This window comes from Rhinoraja longicauda, chromosome 8, assembly GCF_053455715.1.
Source record: "Rhinoraja longicauda isolate Sanriku21f chromosome 8, sRhiLon1.1, whole genome shotgun sequence".
Classification (NCBI taxonomy): domain Eukaryota; kingdom Metazoa; phylum Chordata; class Chondrichthyes; order Rajiformes; family Arhynchobatidae; genus Rhinoraja; species Rhinoraja longicauda.
The window spans coordinates 5106370-5121772 of NC_135960.1; the positions used below are offsets into that span (position 1 = coordinate 5106370).

The 15403-nt window shown below is 48.8% G+C and overlaps 1 protein-coding gene across 1 annotated transcript in view; it reads left to right on the forward strand.

Annotated features, from left to right (window-relative positions):
- adcy5 (adenylate cyclase 5) overlaps positions 1–15403 on the forward strand; it is a 283781-nt gene that overhangs the window by 213977 nt on the left and 54401 nt on the right. The window contains exon 9 of the mRNA XM_078403292.1: positions 8901–8929. Coding sequence (XP_078259418.1) covers positions 8901–8929 — 29 coding nt within the window. The remainder of the gene's footprint in view (positions 1–8900; positions 8930–15403) is intronic.

A 15403-nucleotide genomic window follows, 5' to 3' on the forward strand; every position in this document is an offset into this window, starting at 1 on the left:
AAAGGTGGCGTAGTGGTAGAGTTGCTGCCTTGCAGCGCCAGAGACCCGGGTTCAGACCTGACTACGGATGCTATCTGTGTGAAATCTGAACGTTCTCCCCGTGACTGCGTGGGTTTTCCCCGGGTGCTCCGGTTTCCTCCCACGCTCCAAAGACGTACAAGCTAGTACCAGTAATATGTTGCAAGTTAATTGGCTTTGGTAAAGATTGTAAAGTGTCCCCAGTGTGTAGGATAGTCCTTGTGTACGGGGTGATTGCTGGTCGGAATGGTGAAGAGCCTGTTTCCACGTTGTATCTCTAAACTAAACTAAATCAAACTAATCTAAAAGGCTTTGTGCTTTCAATTGTTTCTGCCTCAACTACCTCCTCTGGCAGCCTGTCCCATATTACCCACCATCCACTGAGTGAAAAGGTTGCCACTCAGGTTCCTATTAAATCTTGAAGAATCAAAGAAGTGCAGAGGCTGGTCTGAAGAAGGGTCTCAACCCGAAACATCACCTATCCATGTTCTCCAGAGATGCTGCCTGACCTGCTGAGTTACTCCAGCACTTTGTGTTCTCTTAAACGTAAGCCCCTCTCACCTTAAACCTATGTTCCCTGGTTCTTGATTCGCCAAGCCTGGATTAAAAAAACAGTGCATTCACCCTCAGATAAACTAATCCAGTGAGAAGGAGGGAGAAGAGTTGAGAGAAACACAAATACCAACAAATATCGGATGACCTGTTTCATTGCTTTAAAAATGCAGAGACTTGTTTAGAGTTACAACGCGGAAACAGGCCCTTTGGCCCACTGAGTCCGCGCCGACCAGCGATCTCCACACACTAGCACTATCCTACTCACGCTAGGGACAATTTTACATTTTTATACCAAGTCAATTAACCTACAAATGTGTACGTCTTTGGAGTGTGGGAGGTACGGTTGCCAACTTTCTCACTCCCAAGTAAGGGACAAAAGATGATGTCACCGCCCCACGTGACCTCACCCAGCCAGCGGCCACGTGCTCCTGCTCCACCAATGGCGGCCGCCCGGGCCGGGAGGTGGGTTGCTACGCAACCTCCGTTAGGCGGCGCACGAGTGTCCAGGCCTTCAGCGCCCCCCCCCGGGCCTAATATGGGACAAGGGCGGTCCCGTACGTGACAAACCAATTCAGCCCAATATATGTGATGTCCCGGCTAATACGGGACATTTGGCAACCCTAGTGGGAGGATATCACCTGAGAGGTTATGGGGAGAAGGCAGGAAAATGGGGTTAGGAGGGAGAGATAGATCAGCCATGATTGAATGGCGGAGTGGACTTGATGGGCCGAATGGCCCAATTCTACTCCTGTCACCTAATGAAACCGAAGATCTCGGAGAAAACATACATAGGGCACGGAGAGAACGTAGTTTAAGAGATACAGCACAGAAACAGGCCCTTCGGCCCACCAAGTGCGTGCCGACCAGCAATCACCCCGTACGCTAGCACTATCCCATACACTAGGGACAATTTACAATTTTACCGAAGCCAATTAACCTACAAACCCGCACGTTTTTGGAGTGTGGGAGGAAACTGTGGCTGAAGGCCTGGACACTGTAGGCCTGGACACTGTAGGTCCGGACACTTGGGCGCCGCCTAACGGAGATCCTGGAGAAAACCCACGCATGTCACCGGGAGAACGTACAAACTCCGTACAGACAGCATCCGTAGTCAGGACCGAACCCGGGTCTCTGGCGCTGTGAGGCAGCAACTCTATTGTGCCTTGTCTTTAGACTGAAGTGCAAGTTGCTGGATTATGTCAACCCCAGCCCCTGAAAAACTAAAGGAACCAAAAGCCTTTGAAGGGATTTCATTTGGGCTATTTTTAGTAAATCCCCTGAAATGGTGGCGAAGTCCATAATCGTTGTTCAAGTGAACGTGTGGTGAGTCCCGCTGTGTTCGACATTGCTTGGATCCAGCCTTCGCCATGGCAACAGCCAAATCTGTACACAGCCGTAACCACGACTGCAATGTCACTCGTTTAGTTTTAGTTTAGAGATACAGCGCGGAAACAGAACCTTCGGCCCACCGGGTCCGCGCCGACCAGCGATCCCCGCACACTAACACTGTCCTGCAGTCAATTAGCCTACAATCCTGTACATCTTTAGAGTGTGGGAGGAAACCGAAGATCTCGGAGAAAACTCACGCGGGTCACGGAGAGAACGTACAAACTCCGTACAGACAGCACCCGTAGTCGGTATCGAACCCGGGTCCCTGGCGCTGTGAGGCAGTAGCTCTACCGCTGTGCCGCCCTTTGTTCCGCCTGAGAAAGTTGCCCCTGAGGTCCTTCTTAAATCTCTTCCCTCCAGATTCTTCAGGGGCAGTTTCTTCCTCGCTGTTATCAGGCAACTGAACTGTCCTGACTATTTTGGGTCGAGACCCTTCTTCAGACTGAGAGTCAAAGGAGAGGTCTCAAACTGAAACGTGACCTATTCCTTCTCTCCAGGGATGCTGCCTGACCAGCTGAGTTATAGACAATAGACAATAGATGCAGGAGTAGGCCATTCGGCCCTTCGAGCCAGCACCACCATTCAATGTGATCATGGCTGATCATTCTCAATCAGTACCCCGTTCCTGCCTTCTCCCCATACCTCCTTAAGAGCTCTACCTAGCTCTCTCTTGAATGCATTCAGAGAATTTGCCTCCACTGCCTCCTGAGGCAGAGAATTCCACAGATTTAAAACTCTCTGACTGAAAATGTTTTTCATCATCTCCGTTCTAAATGGCCTACCCCTTATTCTTAAACTGTGGCCCCTGGTTCTGGACTCCCCCAACATTGGGAACATGTTTCCTGCCTCTAACGTGTCCAACCCCTTAATAATCTTAAATGTTTCGATAAGATCCCCTCCCATCCTTCTAAACTCCAGTGTATACAAGCCTAGTCGCTCCAGTCTTTCAACATATGACAGTCCCGCCATTCCGGGAATTAACCTAGTAAACCTACGCTGCACGCCCTCAATAGCAAGAATATCCTGTACTCGCTGGAGTTAATCCTCAGGATGTAATGCTGAGACTCTATTAGGAGCTGGTCAGGACGCATTTGGAGTATTGTGAGCAATTTTGGGCACCGTGTGTGAGGAAGGGTCTGGCCCTGGAGAGGGTCCAGAGGAGGTTTGCAAGAATGATCCCAGGAATGAGTGGGTTAACCTATGATGAGCGTTTGACTGCACGGGACCTGTATTCACTGGAGTTTAGAAGAATAAGGGGGGGGGACCTCATCGAAACGTACAGAATAGTGAAAGGCTTGAATAGAGTGGTTGTGGAGAGGACGTTTCCACTAGTGGGAGAGTCTAGGACTAGAGGTCATAGCCTCAGAATAAAAGGCCGTTCCTTTAGGAAGATGAGAAGGAGTCTCTTTGGTCAGAGGGTGGTGAATCTATGGAATTCTTTGCCCCAGAAGGCTGTGGAGGCCAAGTCAATGGATATTTTTAAAGCAGAGATAGATAGATTCTTGATCAGTGCGGGTGTCAGGGGTTATGGGGAGAAGGCAGGAGAACAGGGTTAGGAGGGAGAGATAGATCCGCCATGATTGAATGGTGGAGTAGACCTGATGGGCCGAATGGCCTAATTCTCCTCCTATCACTTATGACCTTCTGACTCCAGTATTTTGTATCTATGTTCGATGTAAACCAGCATCTGCAGTTCCTTCTTACCCATTTGGTCTGCTCCAATAGACAATAGACAATAGGTGCAGGAGTAGGCCATTCGGCCCTTCGAGCCAGCACCGCCATTCAATAGTCAATATGGTAAGTAAAATCCACAGTGAAAGCTCCTACTTTGAAGAGGTTCTCCCCCTCTCTCTGACAAGAGTTCTGCAGCATCCTCTGCCTCTAGTTGCCCTCTCCCCTGACTCTCAGTCTGAAGAAGGGTCTCCATCTGAAACTATTCAGATTTCTCCAGAGATGCTGCCTGACCCGCTGAGTTACTCCAGCACACACTCGGGTCAAGTTAGAGAGGGGCCAATTGTCCCACAATCCCGCACGTCTTTGGGATCCGGGAGGTAACCGGAGCATCCGGAGGAAACCCCCCGCAGCCTCGTGGGAGAACGTGCAAACTCCGCACAGACAGCGCCCTTGGTCAGGATCGAACCCACGTCTCCGGCGTTGTGAGGCAGCGGATGTACCTGCTGCGCCACTCTAGTGCCCATTGATTGGAAAACATACAAGACCAAACATTTGACGACCTAGAGCAGCACAGTAGGGCGGCGGTAGAGTTGCTGCCTTCCAGCACCGGAGACCCGGGTTCGATCCTGACCAAGGGAGCTGTCTGCACGGAGTTTGTACGTTCTCCCCCAGTGACATGCGCTGGTATTTCTCCCAGATCTTCGGTTTCCTCCCACACTCCAAAGACGTACAGGTTTGCAGGTTAATTGACTTGGTGTAAATATAAAATTGTCCATAGTGTGTGTCGGGTAGTGTTAGTGTGCGGGGATCGCTGGTCGGCGCGGACCCGGTGGGCCGAAGGGCCTGTTTCCACACTGCATCTCTAAATTAAAAACTAAATTAAATTAAACTAAACGTGACAGGAATAAACCTAAACATAGTTGAGTTTAAACACACATCAGTGTCTGAATCAGACCCCAACTCTAAACGATCATAAATCGCACCATGATCATTTTTGCTAAGTACTGACATGCGTGGGCGAGTGGAAAGTCATTTAGAGTTCTAGAAATAAATACTGGGGAGAATAAACACTCCCTTTTTTGGAGATAACCAGTGCCGCAGTAAAATATGATTGTCTTCCTACATCATTAGTTTAGTTTAGAGACACTGCGTGGAAACAGGCCGTTCAGCCCCACCGAGTCCGTACCGACCAGCGATCCCCGCACATTAGCACCACCCCAGCGACAATTGTAACGTTCACACCAAGCCAATCAACCTACAAACCCGTAGGTCTTTGGAGTGTGGGAGGAAACTGGAGATCCCTGAGAAAACCCACGGGGAGAACGTGCAAACTCCGTACAGACAGCACCCGTAGCCAGGACCGAACCCGGGTCACTGGCGCTCTAAGGCAGTAGCTCTACCGCTGCGCCACCGCGCCGCCCATTAGTTTGACTGATGCTTAGTGAAAGGTCCCCAGAAAGGTCCTCTATCTCGCGACTATCTGCTCACTCCGTTTAAATGCTGCGTAAACTCTGCAACGTCTTTAAAGTTCCACCTTTTCTGGAGTGTCTCCCATCTGTGCAGGGTTGTTGTGGCCTGTGTCGTAGAGTCACACAGCACGGAAACGGGCCCTTCGGCCCAACTCATCCATGCCAGCCAAGATGCCACATCTGAGCAAGTCCCATTTGACTAAGGTTGCCAACTGTCCCGTATTAGCCGGGACATCCCGTATTTTGGGCTAAATTAGTTTGTCCCGTACAGGAACGCCCTTGTCCCATATTAGGCCTGGGGGGTGCTGTAGGCCCGGACGCTGTAGGCCCCGACACTGTAGGCCCCGACGTTGTAGGCCCCGACAGATTAGGTCCCGACACTCTAGGTTTCCGACATTTTGACTCCGGACAGTCTAGGTCCAGAGGCCCAGGCGCCACCTAACGGAGGTTGCCTAGCAACCCGCCTCCCAGCCCGGGTGGCCGCCATTGGTGGAGCGGGAGCACATGGCCGCTGGCTGGGTGAGATCACGTGGGGCGCGGGACGGTGACGTCACCTTGTCCCGTATTTGGGAGTGAGATAGATGGCACTCCTACATTTGACCCACATCCTTGTAAACCTTTCCTATCCATGTACCTGTGCCTTGTAAATGTAATTATAGTACCTGCCTCAACTACCTCCTCTGGCATTTCATTCCGTTTACCCACCACCTTCTGAGTGTAAAAGCTGCCCCTCAGGTTCCTATTAAATCTTTCCCCTCTCTCCATAAACCTATGTCCACTGGTTCTTGATTACCCTTCTCTGGGCGAAGGACTGAGCATTCGCCCTCCAATGCCCCTCTTGATTTTATATATCTCGATAAGATAGACAATAGACAATAGACAATAGGTGCAAGAGTAGGCCATTTGGTCCGTCGAGGCAGCACCACCATTCAATGTGATCATGGCCGATCATTCTCAATCAGTACCCCATTCCTGCCTTCTCCCCATACCACCTGACTCCGCTATCCTTAAGACTCTATCTAGCTCTCTCTTGAATGCATTCAGAGAATTGGCCTCCACTGCCTTCTGACGCAGAGAATTCCACAGATTCACAACTCTCTGACTGAAAAAGTTTTTCCTCATCTCCGTTCTAAATGGCCTACCCCTTATTCTTAAACTGTGGCTCCTGATTCTGGACTTCCCCCAACATTGGCAACATGTTTCCTGCCTCTAACGTGTCCAACCCCTTAATAATCTTATATGTTTCAATAAGATCCCCTCTCATCTTTCTAAATTCCAGTGTATACAAGCCTAGCCACTCCAGTCTTTCAACATACGACAGTCCCGCCATTCCGGGAATTAACCTAGTGAACCTACGCTGCACGCCCTCAATAGCAAGTGTATCCTTCCTCAAATTTGGAGACCAAAACTGCACACAGTACTCCAGGTGCGGTCTCACTCAAGTACACTCCAGATTACCCCTCATCCTCCTGCGCTCCAAGGAATAAAGCTCTAGCCGGCTTAACCTCTCCCTGTAGCTCAGGTATTTGGGTCCTGGCAAAATCCTCGTGAAAGGTCTGTGCATTCTTTCCAGGTTAATGACATCCTTCCTTTAGAAGGATGGTCAAAAGGGAACACAATACTCCAAATGCGGCCTCACCAATGTCATATATAACTGTAACGTGACATCCTAACTTCTATACTCAGTAGCCTCACTGATGAATGCCGGTGTACCAAAAGTCTTCTTTTCCGTCTACCTGTGACGTCACTGTCTGGGAATCTACCTGTGATGCCACTTTCTCTATAGATTATACAAATAGTTTTAGTTAGCTGAATTAAAGAACTGATATGGAGAATAGGGCAACATGGTAGCACAGTGGTAGAGTTGCTGCCTTACAGCCCAAGAGACCAAGGTTCGATCCTGACTACGGGTGCTGTCTGTACGGAGTTTGCACGTTCTCCCCGTGACCTACGTGGGTTTTCCCCGGGAAGCTTCCGTTTCCTCCCACACTCCAAAGATGTACAGGATTGTAGGTTAATTGGCTTTGTATAAATGTAATTTGTCCCTAGTGTGTGTAGTGTAGTGTTAATGTGCGGGGATCGCTGGTCGGCGCAGGTTCTGTGGGCCGAAGGGCCTGTTTCTGTGCTGTATCTAGGGTCGCCAACTTTCTGACTCCCAAATAAGGGACAAAGGGTGGCATCACCTCCCCGCGCCCCATGTGATCTCACCCAGCCAGCGGCCACGTGCTCCCGCTTCACCGATGGCAGCCGCCCGGGCCGGGAGGCGGGTTGTTCCGTTAGGCAGCGCCCGGGCCTATACTGTCCGGGACTACTGCGGCTCCCGGGCTACAGTGTCCAGGCCTACAGTGTCCAGGCATACAGTGTCCGGACCTACAGTGTCCAGGCATACAGTGTCCGGGCCTACAGTGTCCAGGCATACAGTGTCCGGGCCTACAGTGTCCGGGCCTACAGTGTCCAGGCCTACAGTGTCCAGACATACAGTGTCCGGGCCTACAGTGTCTGGGCCTACAGTGTCTGGGCCTACAGTGTCTGGGCCTACAGTGTCTGGGCCTACAGTGTCTGGGCCTACAGTGTCTGGGCCTACAGCGCCATCCAGGCCTAATACGGGACATACCAATTTAGCCCAAAATAAGGGATGTCCTGGCTAATACGGGACAGTTGGCAACCCTAGCTGTATCTCTAAACTAAACTAAACTAAACTAAATAACACTTATAGTTACAGAAAATCATGCCACAAGATGAAAGAGAAGGATAGCAAGGTTTGAGAAACTTGGATAACAAGAAATATTGGCTCTTCGGCCCGCCGAGTTGGCGCTGACCAACCATCACATGTACACGAGTTCTGTCCCACACACTAGGGACAATTTACAGAAGCCAATTAACCTGCACGGTTTTGGAGTGTGGGAGGAAACCGGAGCACTTGGATAAAACCCACGCGGGTCACGGGGAGAACGTACAAACTCCGTACAGACAGCACCCGTAGTCAGGATTGAACCCAGGTCTCCGGCGCTGGGAAGGCAGCAACCGTGTCGCCCATTGCCACGTGTTCAATGTGGTCCCAATTGTCTCAAACAGTGTAGTCTCTTTGTTCACGGCGGACCCGCCCACGCTGGGACCCCTTTATTCTCAGCGCCCCCCCCCCCCCACGCTGTTCTCAGTGGCCCATCTGGCACCCACTACAACCTGTACATTATCCTGCACCTATTGTCTATTGTCTAAGATATTTTTACGATGGAGAAATCATAGATTCTTGATTAGTACGGATGTTAGGGGTTATGGGGAGGAGGCTGATGGCTGATCTATCTCTCCCTCCTGACCCCATTCTCCTGCCTTCTCCCCTAACCCCTGACACCCGTACTAATCAATAATCTATCTATCTCCGCCTTAAAAATATCCATTGACTTGGCCTTCTGTGGCAATGAATTCCACAGATTCACCACCATCCGGCTAAAGAAATTCCTCCTCATCGCCTTCCTAAAGGAACGTTCTTTAATTCCGAGGCTGTGCCCTCTGATCCTGGACTCTCCCACTGGTGGAAACGTCCTCTCCGCGTCCACGCTATCCGGGGTGCTCCGGTTTCCTCCCACACTCCAAAGACGTGCAGGTTTTGTAGGTTGCTGAGAAGTTGGTGAGGGTTGTTGGGGACATGCAGAACTTCTGAAGCCATCAAAGAGAGTGGATGAAAGGAGTGATGTGCACGTTCATCTGTTCTTAACAATCTAGTCGAGTTGTTCGCCAGTCGACATTAACAAGATGTCTCACCTCTCTCTCTCTCTCTCTCTCTCTCCCTCCCAGGGCATAGTGGATTACATGGCCAAGGACAAGTAAGTGAATGTTTTTTTACTAAGTTTGTTTTTTACATTGTCACCGAAAAGAATTTTAATCCTTTGGAAACCGTGCCCGATTGTCAAGACATGGATAGAGGTTCTTTTAGTATTTGGTTTTAGAGACACAGCGCAGAAACAGGCCTTTCAGCCCACTGAGTCTGCACCGATCAGCTATCCCCGCACATTAACCCTATCCTACACACACATGGGGCAATTTACACTTTTCCCAAGCCAATTAACCTACATACCTGATGTGGCCTGAAAATCCATGAGTACGAAGGAACAGCTGATGCTGGTTTAAACCGAAGATAGACACAAAAAGCTGGAGCAACTCAGCGGGTTGGAGTCTCGACCCGAAATATCACCCATTCCTTTTATCCCAGAGATGCTGTCTGACCCACTGAGTTACTACAGCTTTTTCTGTGTAGGTGTCAGAGGTTATGGGTAGAAGGCAGGAGAATGGGGTTAGGAGAGAGAGATAGATCAGCCATGATTGAATGGCGGAGTAGACTTAGACAATAGACAATAGGTGCAGGAGTAGGCCATTCGGCCCTTCGAGCCAGCACCGCCATTCAATGTGATCATGGCTGATCATTCTCAATCAGTACCCCGTTCCTGCCTTCTCCCCAGACTCCGCTATCCTTAAGAGCTCTATCTAGCTCTCTCTTGAATGCATTTAGAGAATTGGCCTCCACTGCCTTCTGAGGCAGAGAATTCCACAGATTTACAACTCTCTGACTGAAATGGTTTTTCCTCATCTCAGTTCTAAATGGCCAACTACCCCTTATTCTTAAACTGTGGCCCCTGGTTCTGGACTCCCCCAACATTGGGAACATCCCCTTCATATCTATGTGTTTATCTGAAAGCCTTTTAAATGCCGCTATCGTACCTGCCTCCACCACCAACCCTGGTAGCGTTTACCACGCACCCACCACCCTTCTCTGTAAAAGACTTGCCCCGAACATCTCCTTTAAACTTTGTCCCTTTCACCTTAAACCTATGCCTTCCAGTCATGAACATTTCCACCCTTGGGAAAAAGGTTCTGACTGCATAACCTATCCATGCCTCTCATAATTCCACAGTATACACTTAGAGTCACAGAGCATTACAATGTGGAAACAGGCCCTTCGGCCCAACTTGCCCACACCGGCCAGCAAAGTCTCAGCTACACTAGTCCCACTTACCTGCGCTTGGTCCATATCCCTCCAAACCTGTCCTATCCATGCACTTGTCTGACTGTTTGCTTAAACGACGGGATAGTCCCAGCCTCAACTACCTCCTCTGGCAGCTTGTGCCATACACCCACCACCCTCTGTGTCAAGGCGGTGCAGTGGCGCAGCGGCAGAGTTGCTGCCTCGCAGCGCCAGAGACCCGGGTTCGATCCTGACTACGGGTCGTGTCTGTACGGAGTTTGCACGTTCTCCTTGTGACTGCGTGGGTTTTCCTAGGGTGCTCTGGTTTCCTCCCACACTCCAAATACGTACAGCGTTGTAGGTTAATTGGCTTTGGTAAAATTATAAATGTTCCCTAGTGTGTGGGATAGTGCTCGTGTACGGGGTGATCGCTGGGTTGGCAAGGACCCGGTGGGTCAAAGGGCCTGTTTCCGCACTGTATCTCTAAATGAAATTAAACGAAACTAGGGACATGTGCATTATCTACACTAACCCCATTAACCCGCATTAGATCTCGAGCCTTTGGTGCCTGAGCAGCTTAAATTACAACAAATATTCAAATTCACTTGTGTTATGACATTAAGATGAGCACTCAACCAAGAAAACCAAGCCCAAAGCCAAAGTAGTTTAGTTTAGAGATACAGCGCAGAAACAGGCAGAGAATTCCACAGATTTACAACTCTGACTGAAAAAGATTTTCCTCATCTCCATTCTAAATGGCCGACCCCTTATTCTTAAACTGTGGCCCCTGCTCCTGCACTCCCCCAACATTGGGAACATGCCATTCCAGGAATTAACCTAGTAAACCTACGCTACACGCCCTCAATAGCAAGAATATCCTTCCTCAAATTTGGAGACCAAAACTGCACACAGTACTCCAGGTGTGATCTCACTAGGGCCCTGTGCAACTGCAGAAGGACCTCTTTGCTCCTAAACCCCTCTTGTTATGAAGGCCAACATTCCATTGGCCATCTAGCGTGTCCAATCCCTGTTGCCAGGACTAGAAGGTCTGAGCTATAGGGAAAGGTTGAGTAGGCTGGGACTCTATTCCTTGGAGCGCAGGAGGATGAGGGGTGATCTTATGGAGGTATATAAAATCATGAGAGGAATAGATCGGGTAGATGCACAGAATCTCTTGCTCAGAGTAGGTGAATCGAAGACCAAAGGACATAGGTTTAAGGTGAAGGGGAAAAGATTTAACAGGAATCTGATGGGTAACGTTTTCACACAGAAGGTGGTGGGTGTATGGAACGAGCTGCCAGAGGAGGTAGTTGAGGCAAGGACTATCCCAGCATTTAAGCATCCCATCGTTTATTTATTTGCCTCTGTACTCCACAATTTGAGATTTGTAATCGAAAAAAAACACAGGTGGTTAAAGTGCACATTGTCAGATTTTAATAAAGGCAATTTTTATACATTTTGGTTTCACCATGTAGAAATTACAGCAGTGTTTATACAGAGTCCCCCCCATTTCAGGGCACCATAATGTTTGGGACTCATGGCTTCCCAGGTGTTTGTAATTGCTCAGGTGTGTTTAATCGCCTCCTTAATGCAGGTATAAGAGAGCTCTCAGCACCTAGTCTTTCCTCCAGTCTTTCCATCACCTTTGGAAACTTTTAATGCGGTTTATCAACATGAGGACCAAAGTTGTGTCAATGAAAGTCAAAGAAGCCATTATGAGAAACAAGAATAAAACTGTTAGAGACAACAGCCAAAAGTTAGGCTTACCAAAATCAACTGTTTGGAACATCATTAAGAAGAAAGAGAGCGTCGGTGAGCTTACTAATCGCAAAGGGACTGGCAGGCCAAGGAAGACCTCCACAGCTGATGACGGAAGAATTCTCTCTGTAATAAAGAAAAATCCCCAAACACCTGTCCGACAGATCAGAAACACTCTTCAGGAGTCAGGTGTGGATTTGTCATTGACCACTGTCCGCAGAAGACTTCATGAACAGAAATACAGAGGCTTCCCTGTAAGATGCAAACCACAGGTTAGCCACAAAAATAGAATGGCCAGGTTACAGTTTGCCAAGAAGTACTTAAAAGAGCAACCACAGTTCTGGAAAAAGGTCTTGTGGACAGATGAGACGAAGATAAACGTATCAAAGTGATGGCAAGAGCAAAGTATGGAGGAGAGAAGGAACTGCCCAAGATCCAAAGCATACCACCTCATCTGTGAAACACGGTGGTGGGGGTGTTATGGCCTGGGCATGTATGGCTGCTGAAGGTACTGGCTCACTTATCTTCATTGATGATACAACTGCTGATGGTTGTAGCATAATGAATTCTGAAGTGTATAGACAAGTTCTCAAGTTCAAACAAATGCCTCAAAACTCATTGGCCGGCGGTTCATTCTACAGCAAGACAATGATCCCAAACATACTGCTAAAGCAACAAAGCTAAAAAATGGTCAATTCTTGAGTGGCCAAGTCAATCACCCGATCTGAACCCAATTGAGCATGCCTTTTATGTGCTGAAGAGAAAACTGAAGGGGACTAGCCCCCAAAACAAGCATAAGCTAAAGATGGCTGCAATACAGGCCTGGCAGATCATCACCAGAGAAGACCCCCAGCAACTGGTGATGTCCATGAATCGCAGGCTTCAAGCAGTCATTGCATGCAAAGGATATGCAACAAAACACTAAACATTTATTCACAAAATGCTGGAGTAACTCAGCAGGTCAGGCAGCATCTCAGGAGAGAAGGAATGGGCGACGTTTCAGACTGAAGAAGGGTCTCGACCCAAAACGTCGCCCATTCCTTCTCTCCTGAGATGCTGCCTGACCTGCTGAGTTACTCCAGCATTTTGTGAATAAATACCTTCGATTTGTACCAGCATCTGCAGTTATTTTCTTAAAGTACTAAACATGACTACTTTCATTTACATGACATTGCTGTGTCCCAAACATTATGGTGCCCTCAAATGGGGGGACTATGTATAAACACTGCTGTAATTTCTACGTGGTGAAACCAAAATGTATAAAAATGGCCTTTATTAAAATTTGACAAAGTGCACTTTAACCACCTGTGTTTTTTTCGATTACAAATCTCAAATTGTGGAGTACAGAGGCAAATAAATAAACGATGGGTCTTTGTCCAAAACATTATGGAGGGCACTGTACATGGATAGGACGGGTTTGTAGCCAAACGCGGGCGGGTGGGACTAGTGTAGCTGGGACACAATGGTCGGTGTGGGCAAGTTGGGCTGAAGGGCCTGTTTCCACGCTGTATCACTCTATGACTCTGGATCTTGTGGGAAAGTAGTGGGGGAGGGCTGAAGTCGGAAATGCCGCCTGCCAGATAGGAATTTCAAGAGACCTCTGTGCTGTCTCTGGTGGAATCGAACGTTGGCTCAGTTTCAAGGAGCAGCGACGGGGCAGAATCTTGTCAGTCTCACTGGAAAATATCACCATTGTCATTGTGTCTGGTTTAGTTTCGTTTAGAGATACAGAGTGGAAACAGGCCCTTCAGTTCACCCGGGTCCACTCCGCCATTCAATCGTGGCTGATCTCTGCCTCCTAATCCCATTTTCCTGCCTTCCCCCCATAACCCTTGACATCCGCTCCAATCAAGAATGTGTCTATCCCTGCCTTAAAAATATCCACAAAAATATCCTCCAGGGCCCTCTGTGGCAATGAGTTCTACAGATTAACTACCCACTGACTAAAGAAGCTCCTCCTCATCTCCTTTCTAAAAAGAGCGCCCTTTAATTCTGAGGCTGTGACCTCTGGTCCTAGACTCTCCCACCAGTGGAAACATCCTCTCCACATCCACTCTATCTGTTGCCTTTCATTATTCTGTAAGTTTCAATGAGGTCCCCCCTCAACTTTCTAAACTCCAGTGAGATATATCCAAGGAAGAGGCATACTAATTGGCCAGAGGGAACAGCAAACCGGAGGACTGGGAGAAATCTAGAACTCAACAGAGGAGGACAAAGGGGTTAATTAGGAGGGGTGAAAAGAGCACGAAAGAAAGCTTGGGGGAATATAAAAACTGACTCTAAAAGCTTCTTTAGATATGTAAAAAGGAAAAGATTAGTGAAGACAAATGTAGTTCCCTTACAATCAGAGACAGGTGAATTTATAATGGGAAACAAGGAAATGGCAGAACAGTTAAACGAGTACTTTGGTTCTGTCTTCACGAAGGAAGACACAAACAATCTCCCTGAATTACCAGGGGACCGAGGATCTAGTGGGAGGGAGGAACTGAAGGGAATCCACATTAGTCAGGAAATGGTGTTAGGTAAACTGTTGGGACTGACGGCCGATAAATCGCCAGGGCCTGATGGTCTGCATCCGAGAGTACTCAAGGAGATGGCCCGAGAAATCGTGGATGCACTGGTGATCATTTTCCAGTGTTCTCTCGACTCAGTTCCTGTGGACTGGAGGATAGCCAATGTAACTCCACTTTTTAAGAAAGGAGGGAGAGAGAAAACGGGGAATTGTAGACCTGTTAGCCTGACATCGGTAGTGGGGAAGATGCTTCAGTCGATTATTAAAGATTATTAAAGATGTTTTGGAAAACAGTGACAGGATCAGGCAAAGTCAGCATGGATTTATGAAGGGGAAATCATGCTTGACTAATCTTCTGTAATTTTATGAGGATGGAACAGCTGGAATGGATAAGGGAGAGCCGGTGGATGTGGTGTATCTGGACTTTCAAAAAGCCTTTGACAAGGTCACACACAAGAGATCAGTGTGCAAACTTAGAGCACATGGTAGGGTATTGACATGGATAGAGAATTCTGCCTCATTTCCTTCTTAAAGGAACGTCCTTTAATTCTGAGGCTGTGCCCTCTAGTCCTAGACTCTCCCACTAGTGGAAACATCCTCTCCACATCCACTCTATCCAGGCCCTTCATCATTCGGTGAATTTCAATGAGGCCCCCCCCTCATCCTTCTAAACTCCAGCGAGTGCAGGCCAAGTGTGATCATACGTTAACCCAATCATCCCCGGAACTGGGTTCGATCCTGTCTGTTCTGCTGCCCTGACTGTGTGGGCTTTGCACGTTTTTCTTGTGACCCGGTGGGTTTCCTCCAGGCGTTCAGGTTTCCAGCCACATCCAAAAGGTCTGCGGGCTTTTTAAAAAGGGCGGCACGGCGGCGCAGCGGCAGAGTTGCTGCCTCACAGGGCCAGAGACCCCACCCAGTTCAATCCTGACCTTGTGGGCTTCACTGTGGGCACGGTGGCGCAGCGGTAGAGTTGCTGACTTACAGCGAATGCAGCGCCGGAGACTCAGGTTCGATCCTGACCACGGGCGCCGTCTGCACGGAGTTTGTACGTTCTCCCTGTGACCTGCG